The 26289-nt window shown below is 47.9% G+C and overlaps 1 protein-coding gene and 1 long non-coding RNA gene across 4 annotated transcripts; one reads left to right on the forward strand and one right to left on the reverse strand.

The window, feature by feature from the left end:
* Positions 1-20393, forward strand: LOC106020233 (disintegrin and metalloproteinase domain-containing protein 9-like). The gene is made up of 21 exons (XM_072032951.1): positions 1-135; positions 921-1003; positions 1229-1293; positions 1380-1458; positions 2100-2176; positions 2771-2963; positions 4070-4144; positions 4958-5029; positions 5470-5639; positions 6468-6543; positions 7586-7740; positions 8670-8838; positions 10247-10339; positions 10956-11148; positions 12231-12336; positions 13097-13280; positions 14363-14440; positions 15848-15959; positions 17425-17533; positions 18558-18612; positions 20157-20393. Exons 1-21 carry the CDS (start codon positions 66-68, stop codon positions 20193-20195), a joined length of 2253 nt encoding a protein of 750 aa, XP_071889052.1. The 5' UTR covers positions 1-65; the 3' UTR covers positions 20196-20393.
* LOC140001394 (uncharacterized) lies at positions 11761-26285 on the reverse strand. Of its 3 annotated transcripts, none has more exons than XR_011806612.1 (9): positions 23349-26285; positions 22577-22687; positions 21111-22054; positions 20579-20665; positions 20364-20486; positions 19841-19973; positions 19270-19407; positions 17246-17430; positions 11761-12094 (listed from the first exon to the last, which is right to left on the reverse strand). It is a non-coding gene; the product is annotated as an uncharacterized lncRNA (long non-coding RNA). The 3 variants fall into 3 exon arrangements; XR_011806610.1 differs by having other exon boundaries at positions 19270-19357; positions 23349-26237; XR_011806611.1 differs by lacking the exon at positions 17246-17430 and having other exon boundaries at positions 19270-19357; positions 23349-26235.
* Between the last annotated feature and the right edge of the window lie 4 nt (positions 26286-26289).

A 26289-nucleotide genomic window follows, 5' to 3' on the forward strand; every position in this document is an offset into this window, starting at 1 on the left:
GCTGGGGGAGCTGGGGAGGGGACCTGGTTGATGCTGTGTTCCCACAGGCCGTGAGGGGCACAGGGATGGGGACGGGGCTGTGCCCACCCCTGAGGGGCACGGGGGTCGCGGGACTGATCCTGCTCCTCTGCCCAGGTGAGAGGAAGGGAGGCAGGGAGAGGGGTGGGATGGGATGGGATGGGATGGGATGGGGATGGGATGGGATGGGGATGGGGATGGGATGGGGATGGGGATGGGATGGGATGGGGATGGGGATGGGGATGGGGATGGGATGGGATGGGATGGGGATGGGGATGGGATGGGATGGGGATGGGGATGGGATGGGATGGGGATGGGGATGGGGATGGGGATGGGGATGGGGATGGGGATGGGATGGGATGGGATGGGGATGGGGATGGGGATGGGGATGGGGATGGGGATGGGGATGGGGATGGGATGGGGATGGGATGGGATGGGGATGGGATGGGGATGGGATGGGATGGGATGGGGATGGGGATGGGATGGGATGGGATGGGGATGGGGATGGGATGGGGATGGGATGGGATTGGGGATTGGGATGCGGATGGGGTTCGGAATGTGGGATTGGGATGGGGATGGGCAATGGGGATGAAGGGACATAGGCATGGGCTGGGATCATGAGCAGGAGGATGTGCACTAGGTTCTGAATCTTGACATTCTGGAAATCATCTAATTTCTCCCCTTTTCAAGAGTTCTCCAGAGTTTCTTGTACCTAAACTTCTTTAAAAGTTGGCATTAGCATTGAACTTCTCAACCCACTCTTTTATGCCTCTCGTTGAAGAATCTGCAGTTTTACACGTCAAATTTTTAAAATTTCCCACTTAAAACCCTCCTTCTACACTGAAATCCTCCCAGCCTGGTGTGAGCCACGTCCCTGCTCCCTAACCTCAAAACCTTTCCAGGGTTTGCTGAAGCATCGAGCATCATCTACTCCGAAGTGACGGTGCCGAGGCAGCTGGAGCTGAGGCACGGGGCTGACACAGAGGTCAGGCACCGGTTTGGAAATGATTTTGGAAACACTTTTTAGCCCCTGGGTGCCCCCAGCCCTGACCCTGCCTCTGCCCAGGGGGATGCTGCATAGGGGATGGAGATATGGGAGAGGGGTGGCTCCGGATCCCAAAATCAGCCCACAGACTGGGCTTCCCTGGGGAAGGCAGGGACCATGGAAAACAAATAAATACCCCAAATTTTACCACGCATTGCGTTACAGGAGGACAAGGCTTACTTAATCAAGGCAGAAGGAAATTACCACGTCGTCCACCTGACGCAGGCAAAGTAAGGCTCCTCAGTTCTCCTTCCTCCTGCAAATCTCCGTGGCAGTGAGCAACCCCCACCCTGAGAAATTCTGCTTCACTTTCCAGAAATCTGGTGGCCAAGGACCTCCCGGTTTTCACTTACGGGGCCGAGGGGGAGCTGATAACCGAGTTTCCGTATGTTCAGGTGAGGGTTGGGGTCTGCCCGGGGTGCCCCAGGGGACAGAAGCAGTGCTGCTCGCCGAGGGGATGCTGTTTCTGAAAACATCCTTTTTTTTTCACTATTTGTTTGAAAAAGGAAGGGAATTGTACAAAAAGTTGCTAAAACCTGGAAAAAAAAAAAAAAAAAAAAAAAAAAGAAAGAGAGAGAGAGATTGATTAGAACACTTGAGTTTCCTTTCCATTTTTTAATGTGTTTTTTGTTGTTGTTGTTGTTGTTGTTGTTTTTTAAAAAACAAAAAAAAAACAAAAAACAAAAAACAAAAAACAAAAAAAAAAAACAACAAAACAATTTAACTCCACCAAAAGAAAAATTGAGGAATCTGAAAAAATATCACCCCAAAATCACCATTATCCAAATAATCCCTTTTCTATTAGCACTGGAGGATCCTGCCACACTCCCTCAGCCTCCTCCACCCCGCTCATCCTCCTGCTTTTTCCCTGCTCACCTCCCACACCTTTTATTTTCACCCAAGGGGATCCTGCCCCAAATGAAAGGACAGATATTTTTTTTAAGGTTCTTTTCTCATTTTTCCCTTTATGGGTGCATTTTCTGAGCCCTGTCTCAGGAGCTTTTCCCGTGGCTGAGGCCCCGCTTGCCCCTTGCAGGACGACTGCTTCTACCAGGGGTTCGTGGAGGGCTCCCCAGGCTCCATCGTCTCCGTCAGCACGTGCTTTGGGATCAGGTAGGGTGCTGTGGGGCTGTTTTTTTTTGTCCTTTTTCAGAGCAGGTGATCCCCCTTCTGCCTGCCTCCTGCTCCATCCCATGGGTAGTGCCCAAATCTGAGATAGTTCAGGAGCAAATTTTAACATAGGGGTCAAAAAGATGCATAGATAGAAGAAAATTGGGGAGAGAGTTAAAAAACTGTTAGAAAATCAGTTTTTAATGAAATATTTGGCCAAGCAGTGTGCTTTGCACACCTCTGGCAGGCTGTAGGCAGGATTTACGTGCCAAAACACTGCAGAGACACTCAAAAAGCGCATAGTGAGCAAACGCTGCTGGGGACGCCTTCCTCCTCAGGTGCACCCCACATTTGGGGTATTTTTTGGGATATTTTCATGTCTGGCAGAGCTAAAAGGAACCTTTTCTATCCCCTGTTTCCAAAACCACATAAAATGCTGGCTTGTCCCAAGAGCCCCGAACCCCCGAGGATGCTCCTGGGGCTCCCAGCTGATGGCACAAGCTCCCGAGGGCTGCCCCGCACCTCCATCACTTTGGTTCTTTTTTTTTGCACTTCTTAAATAATTTAAGAAGCCGTCTCCTTCGCGTCTCTTACCAGCGGAGTGCTGCAGTTCGGAGACCTGAGGTACGAGATCCAGCCGGTGGAGAACTCCTCGAGTTTCCAGCACCTCATTTTCCGAAAGGCGCTGGCAGGAGGCTCGCCCCCGCTCTGCCGGGTGCCCAGGGAGCACCAGGACCTGGGCACAGGGGGAGAAATCGCAAACGGGAGCAGGAAAATCCTGGTTATCGAGGTAAGAGCTCCCCATCCACTGTTCAGAAACCCAGTTTCCACGTTATCAGAGGAAATCAGTTTGCTCTGGCTTCATTTGTTACGGGACCTCACTGATGTGCTCGTTTTCGGAAACACCCTGGTTATTAAAAAAATAAAAATGATTTGCTTTGATTTACCAACGCTTCCAGGGCTTGTGAGGACTTTTGTCGTTGCTGTCCCTGCTGTCAAAAGAGCCGAGATAAAGTGTTATTTCTGTACCTACCAGTGTGGATTATTTATTATTTATGCCAGCGTGCTCCGATTGCATTGGGTGAAAGAAATAGAGCGACGTTCGGAGATGCTGCCTTCTGATAACAATACGAAACACTTAGGTGAAAGAATTACTTACCAGCTATATAAAAAATATAGTTTTTTAAATTGCTACAATTTCACTGAATTTACTGAGAACCCGCCAGAGAGAGGAGAATTTATAATAATAATAAAGTGGCGTCTGTTCATTGGAGGAGAGGGATGAGTCCCCACGCTTAAATGGGTCTTAAGCAAGAGCAGTTTTGTAGCCATGCATGACTCTGCCAAGCTGGTTGTATTTCTGAGAGCAAAAATCTTTTTCTCCTTTTCTTCTTCCTCCTCCTCTTCCTCCTTGTCCTCGTCCTCCTCTTCCTCCTCCTCTCACTCTCAGGGAATTACTAAATCCAGGTGGTCCCCAGAGCCCCGTGCAGTGAGAGAGGCTTTTGCAGTATTCTGGCATGCCAACGAATAAATTCAATTTCTTGAAAGCAAAAATTTTTGAACCCCAAAATGCCATTCTGGGGTTGGGAAGTCCCCGTGCTGCAGTGAAATCTTGGCTGTACGCTGATGCCATCAGAGATGGGACATTGCTACCACTGAGGCTGATGGCTGGACTCGATGACCCTGATCCTTCCCAACCTAGATGATTTTGTGATTCCTTGACTCTATACCAATGCAGTAACCTTTCCTTCTCCAAAATATTTGCTATGTTCTCGTCCTGTGGGTACCAGGGAAATTCTGGACTGTGTTGAGTAACAGCACCTCGTTTTTTTTGCAATGTGGTGAAAAAAAAAAGCACCTCCCAGAGTGTGACCTGTGCCATTTGATCTTTTGCAGGAGGTCCCCGGGCTCCAGAGCCTGCCCGTGCCCACCCGGTACCTGGAATTGGCTCTTGTCGCCAACCAGGAGCTGGTAAGTGCCAAAACTCAGCGCCGTGGGGCTTTGATACAGCTGATGCTCCGTGCTGGTGGCTTTTCTTTGCTCTGAGCCCCACTTCTGAAATCAGGGGGCTCCAATGTCTGTGTTTAGAGGAGAAGGGGCGCTGCTTCTCAGCACCTGAGGGAACCAAAGCACATTCCCGTGCCTCTCGCCATGGGAAGGGGTTGATGGTGCTCACCCCGTGTGTGGGCGCTGCTGTGATTTGAGGCCGGGAGGAGAAATGGTTTTGAAATAAGTGATGAGGTCTGACTGCCGTAACACGCTCAGGGACGGACCCCAGCAGCCATTTCTGGGGTAATTGGAGCGTTTTGAAAGCTACTCTGGTGTTGATTTGAATGGAATGAAATGGTGCAAAATGGTCCCATGGGGATACATGTCCTGGGAAGGCAGCAAAACCCAGGAGCCGTGCCCCCTCTCCAATCCCAAAAGAGGTGGGGATTCAGCCTCCCCACCACCCCAAGGCACCAGCTCTGCTCCGTGGGACTGGGTTTTTGATTAATGAAGGCAGATAATGAGCACGCCTCTCCCTGCACCATCCTCTTGAATGAGCAGGGACCGTGGGCTCCTGTCGGTGCCAAGAGCCATCCTCTCGAAATAATAGAGCCCCAGTGGGGTGAGAAATCCCACACCGTGATTCTGACCGATGTGGTTAATTAGGATTTTAGCTGGGGAAGGGCTGGTGCAGACCCACGGGGGGCTACGGGTGCTGGGCTGTGGAAGGTGCAAGGGGAGCTCCCCCCGCGGGCATCGCGAGGCTGTAACGCATCCCCTCTCCCCCCTTTTCAGTTCAAAGCTAACAGCTACAACGAAACCCTGATGCTGCACCTCTTCATTTCCATAAGCAACCTCCTCAACACGGTGAGCACCCACGCGGTCCCGACGGTGGTGGGTGCCCTGGGAAGGGCCGGGTGCTCAGCCCCTCATGGAGAAATGATGGGCTCCCAAGTGATGTAACTCCCACCCTCCTAAAAAATCCCTTCGGGTGTGAGTGAAGCCAGTGTAAAAATTATTACGAAATTATCCCTTTAAAGCTGTTTGATGGAATATGCATTATCGGTGCTAAGTGCTTCCTGGTGGCTCATTATGATCTCCACTTCATCATCGCCCTGCTCTGAGCCCTAGGAAGGAGCACAGGGGCAGGGTGCCGGGGCATCAGCCCGCAGCTCAGCCATCCCAAAATGAGCTGCATGGAAAGCCCTATTAAATTGATATAATTCATGGAAATAAAGAAAATGCTCGGCTGTTTCGGCGAGCACCCCCGGAGACGGGGACCCCACCACCTCCCTGGGCACCCCCAGGTGTACAAGCGCATGAAGCTGCAGATCGTCATCAGCGCCGTGGAGATGTGGACCAAGGGGGACCAGGTGATGGCCACCCACAGCCTGGAGCAGACGCTGCAGGTCTTCACCAGCTGGTGCCAAAAAGACGCCGCGGTGCGCATCGAGTACGACCACGTGGAGCTGCTGCTGTAAGAGCCCGCGGGATAAGGGATAAGAAGGAGCAGGGGCACCTCCAGCCCCATTCCCCTTCCACTTTTTGCGCCCATACACCCTGCATGTTTCTTTCCTGGTGGTATCTCACGGAGGAAAATGTTTTGGCTTAATCAGTCCGTGTTTTAATCAGCGCCCCTTTGTCATGTAAATTGGTACAAGGAGGTTTTTAAGCACTTTGCCCTTCCCTTTCCTTGTCCTCTTTTGTATTTTCCCAGGCATGCGGAGCGCGCATCGCATTTCCAATTCTCATGCCGTTGTCTGTAACTAAATTATTTTAATCTCGTTTTTAATGTGAACCCTTTTGTATAGATCAGCCGTTCATTTTTAGACGTCTTAATTTGTCGGCGTGTGGTTTACAGCACAATATTTGAATTAAATTGTTTTGCTGGGAGGGGGAAGCTGGATCTCACGCTATCGATGCACTCACTTAAGCGCTTCATTCATTCCCTTTTTAACACCTAGTGCATTGTTTCTGTTTTGACTGCTCCTTTTACTTGCCTTTGATGGGAAACAAACCCTCTGCATGCTAAAATCTCCGATAAATGTGTATAAATATGCATTTACTCTATAACACAGTCACTGCACACAGGGAAACCTTGCTGAGCAGCCCCAGAGCTCAGAGGGCAGCCAAAGGGATCCCCACTGATCCCTCCAAGGAAGGAGATCCCCATTGGTATAGATCTTCAAGAAATGAGTTTATTGCAGCCTGAAGCCATAATTTTCCAGCTGTAATTCCCGCAGGGTATCCTGTTGTTATGATGATGCTGTCGCTTCCCTTTAACACCCCATCTTCTCTGCTGCAGCGGCCAATATTACGCAGAGCGAGGCTTTACCTGGAAGGGGATGATGTGCCAGCCCAATTCCGTCGGTGTCGTCTCGGTAAGAGGAGACCTCATAGTTTGTAACATTGCCCCCATAATTTATCCTCCCACATAGCAGCTATAATGTCACCGAACCCCAGAATCCCAGAAGGGTTTGAGGTTGGGGCACCTCTGGGTCCATCCGGAGCCACCCTTCTCCAGCAGGGACACCCAGAGCATGGTCCCAGCACCACATCCCAGCAGCTTTTGGGGATCTGAGTCACGACAAGTGCCAGGCTGCTTCGGATGCTGTCCCCCAGCTCAGGATCCTGCAGCCTGAGCCCAACACCCAGCGGTGTTCGCAGGCTCCAGCTGCATGGCTAAAGGAGAGCACCTTCCATTCACAAATTTCCCCGTGAAATCAGCATTAACCTGAGTTATGCCCAGATTTTGCTGTAGCAGAGGACGTAGATCTCTCTGGACACCTGGGCAGATTGCAGACACCTCTCCTAGGGTGCAAAGAAGACGTTCAGGCGTTCAAGGTGCTCGGTGATTTCCATCTAGCAGCTGGTACATGGATATTTCAGGGTTGTTTTAATGCCTATCAGTGTACACAGATGCAGTGTAAGGCTCAAGATAACTTACACAGCAAAGGTGATCACCGCTCAGTGTTATTATGTAAAAAGACACAGTTCCAGCAAGAAAAAAAAAAAAAAGAAAAAAAAAAAGAAAAAAAAAAGAAAAAAAAAAGAAAAAAAAAAAAGAGGAAAAGTAAACTTGCCATATTCACAGTGAACCCTGGGATTTAATTCCTTATCACTCCTGGGTTCAGGTTTTTCAGCAGATAACGTCTAAACCGGGCATCTAAAGGAGGTGATGTTGGTCTTGTTTTTGTTGTTGCTTGAAGAAGAGGTGGAACAAATCCCCACTGTTTCCCCAGAAAAAAATTCTCTTTAGGGGTTTTGGTTTCCCTAACTGGTTATTTGCTCTGCAAGCCCCCAGCTAGCACAAATCGTACAATTACTGAGCAAAATTCAAGAATTCTGGACCTGAACTTGTCCGCATCAACATCCCCTGCTTAGGAAAGCGTGGACCTGAGATTTTTTTCTCCCCGGCTGCAGTTTTCCGGCCAGGACACCATCAGCGACGTGATGACCCTGGCGCACGAGATCGGCCACAGCCTGGGCTTCGACCACGACGACGCGAGGCAATTCTACGAGCAATTCTGCAGCTGCAACTGCACCCACAGAGGATGCATCATGCGATCGTCCCCGGGGTGAGTACGGCTCGGTTCTCCCGACATCATTTTGGGTGAAAATCGGGTCATTGCCTCTTTCTGCCCTGCTCCGAGCAGCTGCTGGGTCTCTTTAGAGGAGTGCATCTGCCCCATTCCTCCACAATATCTTTTAATTCCTTTTTTTCAGCATCTACCTGGCATCCAAGCTGGCCCTGCTTTGTGCAGGTTGTAGGGCCAGGGACTGCCAATTTAAATCCCTTCTAATTTAAATTACTCTACCATTCTTTATCAAGTTCTTAAGGTTGTGAGAATAGGTTTTTAGGTGAGACAAGGGACTCCAGCTCACCCTGAGCCACAAATTCAAAGCAAACTCGGCTTCCTTGATCCAACTGGTGACATAATAATTTTTTATTAATTTTCCATCTGCTTTCTCCAAATACTCCTTGCTGTTGGCTTCTTCATGGCAGGGTTGAAAGCCTCCTGCAGACCCAGGGGTTACTGCACCCCTCCTTTTGCACTGCCTGTGTAGGGATGCTGCCTTTGAAAATAAATCTCCCAAAAAAGTTGCCTTGCATGGGGCAGGAGCTGCTCCTCTTTCCTGCTCCCTCGTTATATAGCCATAACGAAGATAAAAATTACAAACTGTGTTTAGCTTCTCTATAAAACCCTCTGCACCAGATGATTTGGCTTCTCTTTTGGAAATCCTCACGCCCACGCTCCTGCATTGCTCACCAACTCGATGTCATTTACCTGAGCCTTTTCCTTCTCTCTTCCAGGCACCTATTGCTGTCTCCCATGTCCTTATGCAAGAAAAAAAGGAAGAAAAAAGAAAAAAAAGCCTTGTTTCCCCTAAAATTTCCCATATTCCTCATTGTTACTTAATCTCTCTGTTATTCTTTGACCCCACCGATTACTTTATGTACATGGTATGGTTTTATATATATATATAATCCATATTTTTCTTGCAGATCTTGCTTGGCATTCAGTAACTGCACTATGAGAGAATATTACGACGAAGTAATCAAAAAAAATAAGCCTTGTCTGTTCAACATACCATCCTTAAAACCATTTCTTTTTGAGCTCTGTGGCAACGGCGTCCTGGAAAAAGGCGAAGAATGTGACTGCGGCAGTGACGAGGTCAGCAATTAAATATTTCGTTGCAATCTACGGGATAGAATGGGGTTAATAAAGTGGTTTTTTTGCAACTATAAATGCTCACCAGCTCCTGGGAAGGAGCAAACACCGAAGGGTTACGTGTCCAAATGAGCCCCTTGGCTTCCACTTCCACGGACACCCTCGAAGTGGGGGTTTACCCAACCATGGCTTTATTTGTGTGCAGAAAATGCGGGATTTTTGTACATGCAGAAGGTATTTAGAGGTAATTTAATGTTTTTTTTCCTAACTGTGTGGAGGGACCTTTCCCATCTGACCGTGCAGAGCTAAGGGCGAGCTCGTGCCGTAGGGGGGCTCTGGCTACGAGGGGCTGGCCAGGAGCTGCTGGGAGGGAGATGACTCCAAACCTTGTCCACCTGGAAGGGTTTTTGCCTTCTGGTTGTGCTAATGTTCTTCACAATGGGGGTCTGCAGACAAAAAAAACTCCCTGAGTCAGAAGTCAAAGCCCAAAAAGGGGCATGTCCTTGCCTCCACCAAGCTCTATAGGCAAATTATTGCCACTTGCCCTCTTCTTGTCTATAAAACCAGAGTTTTCCTGTTCTTTCTTCTATTAAATTTACCCCAAAATCAGTGGAAGAGTTTTCTAAAAGTGCTTTTAAGAGCACTTGCGTGTTGGTATCTCCACTGCCGTAATGCTAGGAGGTGCAGCTGTGGCTCACCAGGACAGTTATGTTTTCCAGCAAGAACTCTCATTTTTAATTTGTAAAGTTGCTCTTTGTACAGAGCTTCTGCAGCCTGGTGTGCTGAGCAGATGCACTTTTTATCACCCCATTTAACCTCTTTCTTTATTTCCCATATTTATTCCTCCCCAATCCACCCTAGGCTCTCCCTTTCCCCCACTCCCAGCCATCCCTTTTTGCACATCCTCACAATCCCCTTAAAATACCCCACAATAATTTTTACAGCATCCTCCCTCCCCTCTCAAATACCTCATTACAAGCCTGGTCTCCCCAGAAGGCCCAAAGAAAATCTTATTTTCTGTCCGTTACCTCCTTTTTTGGGGGGTTTGTGTGCCTGTGTGATAATTCAGTGCTGCTCCCGTCTCCTTTTATTGTTATTATGCTAGAAAGCCATCGATCAGCTCTTCTAACAAAGCAGATATCCCTAAGTTCCAGGCACCCTTAAAAACTCAATAATTAATTTTTTTTTATGGGACAAAGCCCATCAGCACCTTGACTGCTTCGGGGCCGGGAATCTGAACTTTTAAGGAATTAAAATTCCTGAATAAAACAGTTCCCTGCGACACAGAGCTCCACAAGCGAGGAGCAGCAGAAAAACAGCAGAGATTTTCCTGAATTCCCTGCAATTTCACGTCTCTTAAGCTAGAGAGGAGCATCTGTAACAGCGGGATGTTTTGGTGTCTCACCCCCAGGCATGCCTGGAGTCGGGATGCTGCTTCTCCTCCACCTGCTCGCTCGCACCGGGGGCTTCTTGTTACAGGGGCGAATGTTGTCACAAGTGCCAGGTGAGTTACAGCAGGACCTGCTGCTACTAGAAATTAGGGTAATTAATGCCTTAGCTGCTCGTCAGGGCTGTTTGTTCGGTGCTATCGTGTTTATTTCCCATCTTTCTCAGTATATTTGGTCTGAAAATATGCAGAAAACATGATTGGAATCTGCCCGTGCTCCCGCAGAGAACAAATTGTTCCGAAACAGTGAAATTATGGCCGAGGAAAACCCTCAGCAGGAGCAGCAAACCAGGGCGCAGGGACAGCACCGCACCCAGCAGCCAGCCACAGGCGTTGGCAGTCCTGGAGCAGACATCCCACGGCCACAAGAGTGGCCAAAAAGAGCGTTTTTAGGGAAAATCTAGCAGCAGGGTACCTCTAGAGGCATCTCTGACTTGTTCAGCCCGAAATGTGTGAATAAAACCACTCCTTGCTCTGTCTGACATTTTGCAAATTTAAATCATCCTTCATCTTACACTTTTGAGGCATTCCTTAAGATTTTGCCACGTGGATTTGAATAATTTGGACCGGCCATTCTGGAAAAAAAAAAAAAAAAAAAAAAAAAAAAAAATCAATTCCAAACTTTTGTGTGCTTTTTTTTTTTTTTTTTTTTTTTTTTTTTTTTTTTTCCTAGTTTCAGCCCGCAGGAAAAATCTGCAGGGAATACAGGAGCACGTGTGACCTGCCGGAGTTCTGCAACGGTTCCTCGGCCACCTGCCCCGAGGACGTGTTCAAGCAGGACGGGACGCCCTGCGGGGACAACGACCGCTGCTACGAGGGGCAGTGCCACAGCCACGAGGCTCAGTGCAAGGCTTTGTTCGGCAAAGGTAGCGCATCGCCCGAGCCAGAAGTAGCCCCTGCCTCCCCCGTTCTCCCTGCCCTCTGCTTTGAAAAAGTCCTTTTTTTTTTTCTTTTTTCTTTTTTTTTCTTTTTTTTCTTTTTTTTTCCACGGTTCCTGAAAATTCATTGTTTGCTCTTTGTGATTTAGGCAGGCTTAGGTGTCTGGAGGGGTTACCTAAGAATATAAGTGATCTTAACCAGATCTACAACTCAAATCCCAATGATTGCTGCTGATGGGGAAGCAATTTTTCTATGAAAATACGCACAGAAAAATCACAGAATCACGGAATTTCTAGGTTGGAAGAGCCCTCCAAGATCTCTGAGCCCAACCTCTGACCTAACCCTAACTAGTCCTCCACTAACCCATATCACTGAGCTCTAAACGTCTTTTAAAGACCTCCAGGGATGGGGACTGAACCCTGGGCAGCCCACCCCAATGCCCAACAACCCTTTCAGTAAATAAATTCTTCCTAATATCCAACCCAAACCTCCCCAGTGGATGAAATATTACAGAATGCTTTTGAAATACCCCGTGATTTTATATCATAACTGTACAGATGAAACAATATGTATATAAATATAGTATAATATATATTTTTTTAATATTTAGGGTAACAAAAAAGAGGTTTCCTCAGGCAGCAGTGGTTGCAGTGCCCTAAATGGCAAGGATATTGATAAGGCAGATTATTTCTGTCGTCATCTTGACACGGGAACTGTCATGTGAAGGGCTGATATGGCCATCTCAGCCTTCTCTGTGTTATACGGCAAGTTAAAATTAAAGGGAAAAAAAAAATAGATTTGGGAAAGATTTGCAGTCTGTATTCCCATCTTGTGCTCCAGGTTGTTCTGGATAAATGACCATGGTTTGATTGTTGGTTGATCTCTTGGTGGCAGATCTGTTCATGCAGCCTCTTCATTCTCACATTGACCAATCTGGGGAAAAAATAAATTGAAAAATCCATAAAACACGACAGGTCCTTTCAGGACGATCCCACGGAGCAGCAGGAGGGGTTAGGGGTGCAGGTGTGCACCTCGCCATGAACATCTCTGGTTTTTTTTGTCCCTGCAGCCGCCCAACGTGCCCCGCTGAGCTGCTTCAGGGAAGTGAACATCCGAGGCGACCGCTGCGGGAACTGCGGCTGGAACGGGACCTACTACACCAAGTGCCAGGAGGAGTGAGTGCCACCAGCACCTGGCTGCTCAGCGGGAGCAGGACATCGCCCCGTGCAAGGGGTGTGCAGCCCCAGCACCCTGTTCCATTGGATAATCATTTTTTTTTAGCCTTTTAGCCTTAATTCTTGTCTTGTTGCTGCCATGCGCAGCATCTCCAAAGCCCCCTCTTTCCTGACCTTTCCTCATGCTTGCACTTGGCAGTTCACCCAGGACTGGGACATTGCCATCATCAGAGCAGACACTAGAGTGCAAATTCAGAATTTGAGCTAATTTCTTATTTTCCCACTGCACAGGCAGAACTTGAGCTTCACTGTTGCCATCTCCGAGCGCAGAGATGAGCTTCTGAGGAACTCTACCTGGCATAAATATCAGCATTTCTCATACAGTGTTTTTAAAAATGGCAAAATGTGAAATTTGAGGCTCAAAAAGACAAACAGATGTGTCCCTGCTGCTTCTGGAGAGACAGACCCAAGAGCTGCACCCATATGTCCCATGGCACTGACACCACTGGGTAGCGTAGGATCCGTGTCAGCGCTAGTCAAACACCTCCAAAAAGGGTTGGTTGGATGGGAATTGCCTACAGGGATCAGCCCTGGACAGTTGTAACCTCTGACCATGCCCAAATTGCTCCAAGGGTGTGAGCTGGAAGAGGCCAAAAAATTAGCAGGGTGCTCAGCCAGCCAGCAGCACGGGTCAGCACATCCTCGGATGTCTTCACAAACCTTGCAGCAGTCTGTCCGTCTGTCCGTCTGTCTGTTTTAGGAACATCCTCTGCGGAAGAGTGCAGTGTGCCAACATTAAACGAGTGCCAGTCCGGCAAGACGGCGAGACCGTGGTGCAGACCACGGTGAACAACGAGCTGTGCTGGGGGCTGGAGTTCCACCTGCCCCTGGACACGCCTGACGAAGGCTCGGTGAAAGACGGGACGTCGTGCGGGAGGAACAAGGTACCCATGGATAGCCAGGGGGATACAGGGATGGAATAGGATGGAGGTTAAATGGAAGGATTTTTGTTCCTAAAGAAAATGTTCGTGATCTCCAAGATAAGCCCCAAAGTGTTAAAGGCTCCTTTTAGAGGGGGGAAAATCGCAGCACGTCACTTTGGCTTTTGTTCTTGGCTTTTTTCTTCGTCTTCTCAGGCATGAAAGATTCTCCTCTTCTTTTGAAGCTACTAACCGAAGTCAAAGTTTATCTGTTGCACATAAAAAAAAAAGAATTTCAAATGTTCTTCCAAGAACAGGGCTCACTCCTTCCCTTTGACCCACACAGAAAGCTGAAGACCTGTCAAGCTGGTGACAGACTAAAGGATCAGGTTCTTGCTATTATATGGCAGCAAAAATACCTCTAAGAAAATCCCAGGTGCTGAGTTCCACCAAAAGGGAAGGAGCTCATCAGTGCTGGCTTCAGCAGAGTTCCCCTTTCAGGAGAGATGGGGCTCATACCACCCACCAAATGCAAATAGTTTTCCCCAAACTAACCAATTTGCAAGACAAAAAGCCCAAAGTGTAACTCCTCCGGTCTCCTCCTGCCTCGAGGAGATACTTGGGTGCCTCCTGGAGATATGAGGATGCTCCAGGCGAGCAAACAAAACCCCTTCTGTACTTCCAAGGCCTCGTTCATGTCCTAGGGACTGGACAGGATGAGACAGGAGCCTACTAAAATTGGCACAACTGTCAGGTTTTTTTTCAGCTCTGAATTACTCCTGAGCTAGAAGAGGTTTCGGTGCCTTTTGTAGCCCTCGGTGGGTTTGTTCCACCTCCCTTTTGTTTGTCTTTTGTTCCATCTCTTTGGTTCGTCTTGACCCTGGAAGCCAAGACCTTCATTTTATATTCCCCTGGTGCTTGTTTGGAGAGAGGGGATGAAAAGCCTCGGATGAAACGAAATGAAATGAGTGAGAAGACTTGCTGGGCCGTTTCTCAGTAATTTTATCCCAATTCGGCAGTCAGTGCCCTTTCCTGGCATCTGTCATTTTACCTTTTCACCGACGTAGATTTGTTTCTTTCTGCAATAAATCTGTCTCCTTCTGCAGATATGTATAAACAGGACGTGTGTCAGTGCAGCTTTTCTCAACAGCGATTGCACAGAGAAACAGTGCAATGGCAAAGGGGTAAGTAGCAAACCTCCAAGCATCCTTTAAAGAGCAGCATATATGAAATGTAAATTTGTCTCTCAAAATCAACAGTAGAAGCCCATAAAGGTTTCCGGATCAGCAGCACACAAAATATTTTGTTTTTCACCCATGGTTTCCTCCCAGATCGTGCTCTGACAGTCCGCAGCCCTTGATAGCAGCGTTCATCGCTTACTTCTACCTCTTGTCTTCTTTGTTCCCTCGGATGTTGTAAAAGCTGCCTTCTACATCGTAACGCTTCATCCTTCATTGCACCTGTCAGTGCTGCTGAATTTAAATTAGCTGGGCTTGGAGAGATCCTCTGAAAGATGCACGCTCGGTTATACAACGCTGTTTTCCTCGCAAGTCGCAGAGAAATGGCAGATTTTGTACGACACGGGCTGCACTTCATCTTCCATAAAACCTACATTTCGGGCACTGATACTGGCAGAATTATTTCACGTGTCAGTTTTTTTTCTGTGATGTCACTTTCAGGGTACCCGTCCCTCTTTCCTGATAGTTGTAGGCGAGCAGGAGATGCGTCTGGGGAAAGTCTGGGGAAGATTTGCTGTTGTGGGGCCTTTAGCTGTAATATCCGGGGGAATCTGTAAGAAAAATCACGCTGGAAACCCACAGCTGGAGGAATTTGTTGTCTCCTTTTCATCTCTTACCACGAGCTGCAGATATCTGGGTCCACTCTCAGTTACGTTTTTGGTAAAAGGTAGTTGGATTAACCGTGTCTTTTTGCTGTCCCTGGAGAAAAAAGGGTTTATGACCCCAAAAGACACATGGTTTTTCCTCGGGAAGCAGTTCTCCAAATTAAGCACCCTCGAAATGTAATAATTATTGCTCCGTATGGCTCAGGCTGCAAAGAAAAGGAGTGAAGAAAGCAAACCTCCACCCTGCCACCGCAGGGAAGGGGAGCAAAACGTCACTCGAAGCCCAGCCCCTGTGTTTGTGCCTTTACCTGGGAAAGCGAGCAATTTTGGGATGGGACAGCAGAGCTCTGGGTCTGTACAGCCAAACAGCATCACGACCCTGGGCTAACAGCAAACCGTGCAAAATCAGCCAGCCAGCACCTAAAGAGAGCTAAAAAAGCTCACTCAGGGCTCAAAAGCCCTGATTTCTGAGTCACACGGAGGTGACAAAATCACTTGGGATGTGTTTGTGACTTTTCATGACAGAAATAGGGACGTTCGCAAGAGCAGGGTAGCTCTGCAGTTAATAAAGACGACGAAAGTGCTTTCCAAATCTGCAGCGCAAACAGCTTGAGGATTGCAAAAAGCACTCCTACCAAGCTGGCAAAACGGCACGAGTAACCAGGCTGTGGAGCTCATCCTGCCCTTCGCTGCCACACGGTGTTTCTCTCTCTTTCGTGCCCTAAAATATTTATTAATTTTCTTCTAGGTGTGCAACAACAAGAAAAACTGCCACTGCGATTTTGGGTGGGCCCCTCCAGACTGCAAGCAGGAAGGATTTGGAGGCAGCATCGACAGCGGCCCACCTCCTTCGTACTACTGTAAGCCCTGCACATCACACTGCCTCTCTTGGCATTATTTGCTCTTGGATAAGCTCAGCAGTTCCTCACCTGTACTTCCAAATCATTCCAGGCTTGGTTCAGGCATCTCTTTCTCCATTCCTTTTAAAATACATCAGATTTGGGCTTGCTGGTCTTTGTAGATCCCTTCCAACTGAACTATTCTGTTCTATTCTAATTTATTCTATTCCAATTTTTTCTATTCTAATTTATTCTATTCTAATATATTCTATTATTTTTTTTCCTCTTATCTCACTTCTTTTTACCCCTCCAGTTGTGCTTGCCTTGCCTGCCTCTCTCTGACTACTCTCAGGGCACCCAGAGGAACTGCAGATCGATTCCATTAAGCACAGGGGCCAATGAGCCAGCCCACAGTTCATTAAGGCAGCTGATGAGGAGTGTCTTTTGAGCTCATCAGAACCCTCTTAGGAGAATCTTCCTTTCCTCTTAACAGAGATCTCCAGCCGAGCTTCAATCCTGGGAGAACAGGGCATAAATATTTTCCTGGCACGTACCCCTGAGATTTACCCTTCTGCTTTCCTATATATTATGGGCAATAACTTGCTGATGAGCAGAACGCCACAGTCACTCAGCAGCACTCCAAAACCCGACTGCTGGCAGCTTTCAGGCTCTTCCCTGACCCTCTTTGCTCATCAGTTCTGCTGCTGATGAAGAATGATGAGATTTTTTCTGCTGCTTATTTGGCCGGGCTGATGGCAAGTTGCTCGAGCCCAATGGCACTACAGAAATCAAGCTCTTCTGGGCAATTAACAGCTTCTATGCTGAATCAGCTGTTCCTGAAACATCAACCCGTCGTGATATTTCACCTGCTGGCGTGGCGGTGAAGATGCCCAAGTGGCAACGTCGTGCTCCTCTCAATTCATGGAGAAAGGCCAGCGCCAAATTTTAGGATCCTGCCGGAGTCTTCCTGGTGGCTGCCCCGGCGTGCTGGGAGGAGCGAACCCTTTTCCACCTTTTCCACCTTTTCCACCTTTTTTTCCACCTTTTCCACCTTCCCATTCTCCTCCAGACACTAGCTACAGGCTGGAGCCTCAGCCATTAGCAGAAGTAGATGTTCAGCTCAAATTTCTTATCCGCTATATCTCGATATTTCCTCATCTGTGCGCCCTTCTCAGGGAACAACCTAGGAAGCTTTCCATTTTTTTTCCAACCTCACTGGTTATCCTCGAGCTCTTTACCACGCAGTCCCAAAAAGAATCCTTGCTTCCAGGCCCATGTAGTGTAACTTTACCCCTTGTGCTGCGTACCTGAAGGCTTTTGATTGTTTCTGAGAATGGTGCAAACGCTGGTGGCTCCCAAGCAGGCAGTGGTGGAGGTGCCTCGGAGACCTGAGCCCTTTCTCCTCCATTTCTTCCCTTTTTGTGCCAGAAACGCCTGGTGTGCGCAGAGGGTAACGTTCTCTCTTTCTGTCTTCCTTTCCAATCAGGGGGAACTGTAAAGAATATGGGAAAAGCTACTGGGACACTGGTTTTACTCTTCTTGGTTTCGGGCATTTTGGTGTACAAGAGGGCTGAAATTGTGGACTACATCCGAAGGTAGGTGACACTCCAAAAATTAACAATTTCTAACCAAGGTTCTCGGCATTTCTTTGTTCCCTGCACAATACTGGCCACCTCTCTTGAGAACCAAGTTTCTTTTGCTTCAAAGACAACGCAGAGGAATGCAACCGGGAGTGCTCCGGGCTGGGAACAAAGCCTTGTCACAGCTGCCTCGTATCCAGAAATGGCAGCAAGAGCTTAACATTTTTTAATCCATTCTGGCATTTTTTAAAAGGTTTCCATAGAAGTTTTGAAATGAAAATCATTGTCTAACTTCAGGGTAATTTTTCATATAGTTCTGTTTGTTTTGTTTTCTAAGTGGCTCTTCCTTTTTTCTCTCTTGAAATTTATGGTTCAATTCATTTACTTTTTCCTTTGAGGTTTGGGAAAAAAAATAAATAAATAAAAGAAAAAAAGGGCAAACAAACGTTGAAAAAAGAGAAAGGTTTTAAAATAGTGTGCAGAGGATAAATGCTGTCTTATCCTCTTACTGGTTTGCACATTTTTCCCAGGTCAAATGGCTTTATAAGCTTAACTGAAAGAATATGGGAATGTGACTACAGGCGGGGAGAATGTTCCAAATCCCACAGCAGAAAACGAAAGCTGGCATTCCCCTCGATGGTCTCTGCACATCCACATGCTTCAGATTTGCCGGGCTGATTTATTGTGCCAAGAAGCAGGATGGACAGAAGTTCGTTCCGCTCTTGGCAGAGGGACTGCCTAGCACCCAGCCACCCTCCAGTACAACCAGTTTGGGTATCTCCACCCCATGCTGGAGTCCCCAGAGCAGCTCTAAGAAACGCTTCCCCCCTTGCCCCGGTGATCTGTGGTGTCTCTAGGTCTTGGGGAGGAGATGGGGTTTAACTTCACACTTCTCCTCTCTTGTCATTTTACGTGTCCATGCCACAGAACATGATTTTGGGAAAACAGCCAGCGTTTCTCATTAGGTACCTGAACCTTTTTCTGCATGAAATCCCCGCCCATGGCTCTGTTCCCTGAGAAATTTGACTTTCCCTTATAGGTGGCAGCTCAGAAGACAGGAAAAAAGACGTGCTACCACTCCTTCTTCAAAAGAGGTAAGTGTTGCTCCCCCTCTTCTCTCAGTCCAAGTTGAAAGGTGCCAGGGAGGACAAAAACAGAGCTCAAATGCTCAGCAGCGTAACTGCAGAAATTTGTTTTGGTTCAGGTCAAAAGGCAGTTTAATGTAAAAATACCAAGTTCCTCCAAATAGAAGCGTGTTCAGACTGATTGCTTCAAGGGCTGACATCAGCATCACAACACAGCTGCAGAAAGCCCAAACAAAATCCCAGGGCTTGTCAGAAAACAAGAATTATGTCCACCTCGGAGCGAATACAAGATCTCTGCCGAAACGACAAAAATCATGATGGCCTCGACTCCAGCCACGTGTGCAGGAGGCTGAGAAGAGCCCCGGGGTCAGAAATTCCTGGTTTTCAGGAAAAAAATGGAAGATGCCGGTCCTATCATTTGAAGAGGTGACTGAGGGGGATTATATCGGGTAGTAACCCCCACCTACATCCAAGGCAACCACAATTCAGGCCTGACTTTTTAGGTTTATTGTGGGCAGAACAAGGAGTGATGTGACTAAACTGCCACGTGATATTTTGGGTAGGAAAAAGTAAAAAAAAAAACGCTGAATTTCTTTTTAAATTGCACTGAAGAGTCCACTGCATCTTACAGAACAAGCAAACTTTGACACAGATGGGAAAACTTACTTTTTTTCTGTCGATAGTTAATTAAAGTCTGGCAGTCGTTGTCTCGAGATGCTGATGAAATCCAGCCCTGGACATAGCGCAAAGGAGACTGGATAGAAAACACGATTAACCAAAATTTTAGCAGAGTGTGAGCATGACCTACAAAACAAGAGGGGAGCAGAAAAGGGAGGCTAGGGAAGGTATGCTGCCTGCTGTCTTTGTTGCTAATCCATCATACGTGGACTCTAAACATGTCACAGGAGTCTAGAGGCGACAGATTTGATAAAATGCATGTATATAAATTCTGCTGAGGACACACGGTGTAAGAATTGCGTTGCAATTTTGCACACTCTATGAGAAAGAAAAGCCATTAAACACGGGAGAATACCAGGGAAACACTGAGGCACCAGGGAAGAGGTTGGAAACTGCAGCCCAGGGAACAGAAACGAAGACAGGAGGTGCCTGGCAGATGATATTCTATAATATTCTGAGGAATGCAATATCCCAAGAAATGTCCTCTCACATAAAGAGTTACACACGCAGCACAGCAATGAACTGGCTCAGATCGAGCACAGCCTGGGGAAAGCCTCACCACTAAAAGCTGATCCTCATCCCAAGAAGCTCTGCCGATGGCCACCGCTTGCTTCGTTCAGAGGTCTTTTTGGATCCACCCTCCACAAAACGTGTCCACTCTGAACCTGCTCCTCCTCCCGTGGATCCCAGGGCTGTGAAATTCACAAAAAAAATGTCTTCGTTCACTTTCTGAAGCGTGTCTTTCCAACAAACACAACTGCTCCATTATATACGTCTTAAAATATAAACACTGGGCTCTGTATCATCAGCTCGTTAACAAAATAACCTCCAATAAGTAGAGTAAATTGCGCTGACATTCACGTTTTATTTTTCAGGACAGCCTGGCAGAGGCAGACAGAAATCCTACGGATTAAGCCAGAGCAGGGCCTCTTTGCAGGACACAAGCCCCCGAAAGAAGGATGGAAACAGCCTCCAGAGGGCTCTGAAAGCAGCCCCACGTAGCGCTGGCTTTGTGGGAACTGGCCGTGCTTCCCAAACCTGTCACGTTAGTTTTGGTTTTGTTCCGCTTTAAATAACATTACCTCCACTGAAATAAACAGTTTTCCTTCCGATTTCTGTTGATGGTCAATCCCTCATCTGCTAGGAGCTGGGCTCCAGGCATCTCAGAGGTTTCCAGCTCTGGTCCAGCCGTCTCTGGTCCTGACCTGGAGAAGGTGAGAGAGAAAACAACCATTTATTTGACCCCATAGGCATAAAAGAAGACAAAAAATATTGCATTTCTCTTTGAAATACTCACCCCTGAACACACAGCTGCCTTGCGTGGGTCTGCCTTGCAGTGGGCTGCGGCCATAGGGATGTCCACGAGGTCTCCTGAGTCCAAAAGCTGAACGAGAACAAAGAAGGGGAAGCAATATCGTGCCTGCACCTCACCCACACGAGCGAGCCGACACAAACTGCTGGCAGCAATTCCTGTTCTGACTTTCAGTCTCCAAAAAGGCAATGGGAGATCAGACCAACTACAGTCTTGCATCCCGATGAGCTTCCCATAAAGGCAGCCCCACTGCAGGCTGGGTTCCTGAGCAAAGCATACAAGCACCTACAAACTCATCCTTTATATTTCCAGCCTTTTTTTTCTCCCAAATCCTTCAGATACTGTTCCTTTTTGAGGAAGGAGCCCTCGCTCCTAAACCCTGATTTCAAAACCAGCCTGCAAATAGGCAGGTGGACCAAACTTCCCAATAATTCATCTACGCAAGGTTGCTAAAGGACTAGGAGGGGTGATGACTCTTGGTGTGCAGCCCATAGGAGCATGAAAGGATGCTGAGTACCTGCAGATGGAGGAGCAGCTCGCTTCAGCAGGTACCTCATCGTACCCCTCTGGCCATCACCTCTGCTGCACCCAAGAAATCTGTGCATTTAGGAACTTCTTCACCAAATCATGGATGTTCATAAGGTCCCTGGGGTACTAAAAAGGAAAAAAAAAAAATCTTTAACTGTTGGATAAATACAAAAAAAAAAAAAAAAAGCATAAAAAAGTCAGGTTTTGCTTACTAGAGGATGTTGGAGCAAGTAAAACAACAGCAACCGTGTCATAAAAAAACACAAATAGGAGGCACCTATGGGTGGCTTCAGCCATAAATCAGCAACGGTGATTTATGAGGATGAGGATTTGAGTTCAGAGAACAGAGCTGAAAGCAGCGCCTCCAGATTTCACAAAACCAAGGACTTGACTCCTCAGGAGGGGTTCGCTGAGCTTTTTTTTTTGTGGGGCTCAGCAGCCAGGCTCAGCTCCCAGCAGCGGAGTTTGGCCCTCGAGGTCAGCTGGCATCCTGCACGTGGATGACAGATTGCCAAGCTCCTTCCCCCCCCTGCACTCAAACTGTGATAAAAACGAGTATCTGCCCACAGATATCGCTTGTGCATGACAGTAGCAATTCTCAGGAAAGCCTTGTTTAACTGATGGGAGGATTTTTTCCACATATGCGTGTCGTTTTATGCATCGCCATCTGGGGCAATGCTCATGGCAGAGAATCCCACACGGTGCCTGCAGACTCAGGGCTCTCTCGAGCTCTGGAAGAGTTTTCCCAGAAATACCCAGACCTCAAGAGCTGCTCATTTGGCTTTGTTAGTGTTTCTTCCTGGCCATGAAAGCTGAAGATTTCACCCCGTGCTGTTCCACTTCGGAGGAAGGGCTGATCTGTGGATCTGCACAGCAGACTCGAACTCCTCTGGTGGCACTGCCACCAAGGTCCTTGCTTCAGGCGTGCCAAAACTGGAACACAAGTGGGCAACACTTCATTAATACAAAAGGTGTTACCCTGCAGCATTGTTCCTTCACAATTCCTTCCAATTTAAGCAACTTTTGGGGTCCAGCAGCGGTCTGTGTGGACATGTGTGCAGTCCACATGGGGACAGATCCCTGTTTGTGTGGAAAAGCTACCAGGAATTAAGGCCAAATAATGTTCTGTGCCTCTTTTCAAGCTTCTGAGGGTGGCTTTTCTATAGGAATAGTAACTGGAAATAGTATTTTTATCCTTGTGAATAACTGCTGTGCACCATTCAGACTGAAGATGGCTCCGACATCCAGCAGGCAAATACCATCTCATCTCATTTAGAGAGTATGTCAGGTCTCACGCTCAGCATTTCCATTCCCGGGTCCTTTCACAGTTTTCTTCCCCAACCTACGTGTCTCCGAGGCTGCCCAAACCCTGCAACAGTGCTGAGTCTGTGGGCAGGGAGAAGCAGATAAAGCTGGTGTGTGCTCTGAGTCTCCTTCACTTTGCCAGGCTCTCACCTTTTTTTCCTTTCCCATTTCTCCTCCTCTCTGCCTTCACGTCCTGCTGGAATTGCACCGTGCACCGACGTGGGTGAGTTGTCCAGCTCAGGCTAAGCTCCTGTCCTGCAGCTAATAAATACAAATACAAATAAATAAATAAATATATAAAAATAAATAAATGCAAATGAGAAGAAAGTTAACGGGACAAGGTGATGAAGGGATGAGCTCTGAACCCACTGACTGCCGCACCTCTTGCATTCTCAAGTGCAGCTGATATTATTACAGCTTTAATTTAAATTTAATCTAAACAGGTTCATATAAAAATAAAATAAAATAAAAAAAAATCAGAGTACTCTTTCAGATTCTTCACAAGACGCTACATCCAATTTTTATTCTTGAATCATAGCATGTAGAAAGAATAGGTACGACAAGGTTCTTAGCGAATTTGAGACTGTTTGGATATTTTACAAAAAATAATGTGAATGAACAACATTTTCCTCTGTACATGAGAATTCTTGCCACTCTTTCTCCAAACAAAATATAACAAATACCAGTGTATCTCAAAGTGACAAAGTGGAGATGTCAGGAATGTAACCACAGGTGAGAATTGTTGATGGGATCCAGTCACTGCTTGCAGTGCCTTTTGGCCAAAGGCAGGGGTCTGGCTTTCGGTCCTTGTTTTCATGGCTTTTCTGCCTTTCTACCTGCTCTTGTTGCTTCTTTCTTGCTCAATTCTGTACTGACAGCCCTGAATTAGCCCTGAGCACAGAGTTCAGACGGCACATCTCACCCAGACTGAAGGGATCGTGTCACTCAGGGTGTCCTGCCACCTCTCCGAGGACAGAAAATCACCCAAATCATCCTTCTTCCTCTGACAACTGGTGCAGGACTGGCATTGACGGTGTGCTGAAAAGCGAGGGGAAAACAAATGGCGACAGAACATCAGATAATATAGGAGACACTGTACAGATTAAAAGGTTCACATTCGGATGGATTTGTGTAGAAGCAGTGTTTATCTGATTACTGCACAGCCACCTCCGAAGCCGTAGGCTGCCACCTTGCAGTGTTACAGAAAATAGGCACTGCTTGCCTCACGGCACCACTGCCAGCTAAACCCTGGCCAGAAGTCTGAAAAAGCACAATAATCTGTATACTCCAGCTTCAAATTATCACGAGTGATCCTGAAGCACCACTGCTACAGACAGCGAGCCCACAGCTGGAAGCAAGCTCCAAACCCCTGGCATCTGATCGGAACTTGTGCTTGAATAAATGAATTTATTTGGGGAGAAATCGACCATCTTCTGACACAGTCAGCTCACGGCGAGGCCGTCTCCATTCGGACAGCATCCTCTTGGCACGGGCACCAAAACCTGTGGTAACACGCAGCACTTCTGGCAGGAAAATAGCAAAGTACTTAACGGTGACTGACGTCTTTGTCAAAAACAAAAACAGCAACACCAGTAAGGAAGTGCTGGCTGGAAACCAGTGCATAACCCTCACATTACACACAGAGGAACTGGTGTAAAGGGCAGAGGTTACGCTGGGTTTGCAGCTCATAAGGACTTGGCAGGCTTCTGAATTTATCCCCACCTTCACCTAGAAGGTCCTGCACCTAGAGGGGAATAACCCCGAGCACCAGGACGGGCTGGGGGCAGCTCTGCAGAGAGGGACCTAGGAGTCCTGGTGGGCAGCAGGCTGACCACAAGTTGTTTTGGGCCAAGAAGGCCAACAATATCTTGGGCTGCATTCAGAAGTGTTGCCAGCAGGTCAAGGGAGGTGATCCTGCCCCTCTACTCAGCCCTGGTGGGGAGTCTATGTCCAGTTTTGGGGTCCCCAGTAAAAGAGGGACATGGAGCTACTGGATCGAGTCCAGAGGAGGGCTATGAAGATGATGAGAGGACTGGAGCACTTGATGTAGAAGGACGGGCTGAGAGAACTGGGCCTGCTTAGCCTGGAAAAGCGAAGACTGAGGGGAGACATAATTAATGTGTATAAATATCTGAGGCAAGGTGGCAAGAGCATGGAGCTGGTCTCTTTTCAGTAGGGCCCAGTGACAGGATGAGAGTCAATGGGCAAAAACTGAAATACAGGAGGTTACTGCTCAATATGAGGGGGCACTTCTGTACTGGGAGGGTGACAGAGCACTGGGACAGGTTGCACAAAGAGGCTGTGGAGTCTCCTTCTCTGGAGATATTTAAAACCCGCCTGGGGCTATCCTGTGCAAGGTGCTCTAGGTGATCCTGCTCGGGATCTTGATGATCTTCGGAGGTCCCTGCCAACCTCAGCCATTTGGGGATTCTGTGGTACCGTGGTATTTGTGAGAAGGACATACGGCCATGGGCACTGTAGTGTTTGTGAAGAGGGGACATACAGCTGTGGATATTGAGGTGTTTGTGAGAAGGACGTGTAGCTGTGGGCACTGTGGTGGTTGTGAAGAGGGGACGTATAGCTGTGGGTACCCCGGTATTTGTGAAGGGACATAAAGCTGTGGATATTGAGGTGTTTGTGAAGGGACATACATGTAGAGCCGTGGGCACTGCAGTGTCTCTGAACAGGACATATAGCTGTGGGCACTGCGGTGTTTGTGAAGGGACACAGAGCTGTGGGTATTGTGTTTGTGACGGCTGTGGGCATTGTGGTGTTTGTAAGAGGGAAATATTGAGGTGTTTGTGAAGGGACATATAGCAGAGGACACTGCGGTGTCAGTGAAGAGGACATAGCTGTGGGCACTGGGGTGTTTGTGAAAGGACGCATAGCTGTGGGTATTGTGTTTAAAAGAGGGGACAGACATATAACGTAGCTGTGGATATTGAGGTGTTTGTGAAGGGACATATAGCCATTGGCACTGCAGTGTCTATGAACAGGACGTACAGCTATGGGCACTGCGGTGTTTGTGAAGGGACACAGAGCTGTGGGCACTGTGGTGTCTGTAAGAGGGGAATATCGCAGTGTTTGTGAAGGGACAGATATTGGGGGCACTGCAGGAAGTGTCTTCACCATCTGTGAAGGAACACATGGCTGTGGGTACTGTGGTGTTTGTGAAGGGACACATAGCTGTGACTATTGTGTTTGTGAAGGCTGTGGGTATTGTGGTGTTTGTAAGAGGAGAATATTGATGTGTTTGTGAAGGGACATTAACAGTGGGCAGGGCAGTGTCTGTGAAGGGACATAGAGCTACGGGTACTGTGGTGTCTGTGAAGGGGAATATTGAGGTGTCTATGAAGGGACACATAGCTGGGGGCATTGTGGTGTTTCTAAGGGGGGAATATTGAGGTGTTTGTGAAGGGACACATAGCTGGGGGCACTGTGGTGTCTGTGAACAGGACATACAGTTGTGGGCATTGTGGCATTTGTAAGAGGGGAATACTGAGGTGTTTGTGAAGGGACACAAAGCAGCGGACATGGTTGTGTCTGTGAAGGGACACAGAGCTGTGAGCACTGCGGTGTCTGTGAAGAATATTGATGTGTTTGTGAGAGGGAATATTGAGGTGTTTGTGAAGGGACACATAGCAGTGGGCACGGTGGGACATAAAGCTGTGGGTACTGCACTATCTGTGACCAGGACACGTAGCTGGGGACACTGCAGTGTCTGTGAAAACCCCCAAAACTCCAGATCCCGCCATGTTTGTGAGCAGCGCCCATTGACCCCCACCCCCCCATCCCCACCCCCGCCCCTCCCATCCCGGCCGGCGCCAACCGCCCGCGCCCGCCTCCCGCCTCCCGGGGGTGTG

Source organism: Anas platyrhynchos, chromosome 1 (genome assembly GCF_047663525.1).
Source record: "Anas platyrhynchos isolate ZD024472 breed Pekin duck chromosome 1, IASCAAS_PekinDuck_T2T, whole genome shotgun sequence".
Lineage (NCBI taxonomy): Eukaryota > Metazoa > Chordata > Aves > Anseriformes > Anatidae > Anas > Anas platyrhynchos.

Excerpts from the sequence above, each read along its gene's own strand:
- LOC106020233 (XM_072032951.1), top strand. The coding sequence starts at position 66 with ATGGGGACGGGGCTGTGCCCACCCCTGAGGGGCACGGGGGTCGCGGGA. Across the intron at positions 136-920 it reads GATCCTGCTCCTCTGCCCAG|GGTTTGCTGAAGCATCGAGC; the intron begins GTGAGAGGAAGG and ends AAACCTTTCCAG. Across the intron at positions 8,839-10,246 it reads GTGACTGCGGCAGTGACGAG|GCATGCCTGGAGTCGGGATG; the intron begins GTCAGCAATTAA and ends TCTCACCCCCAG.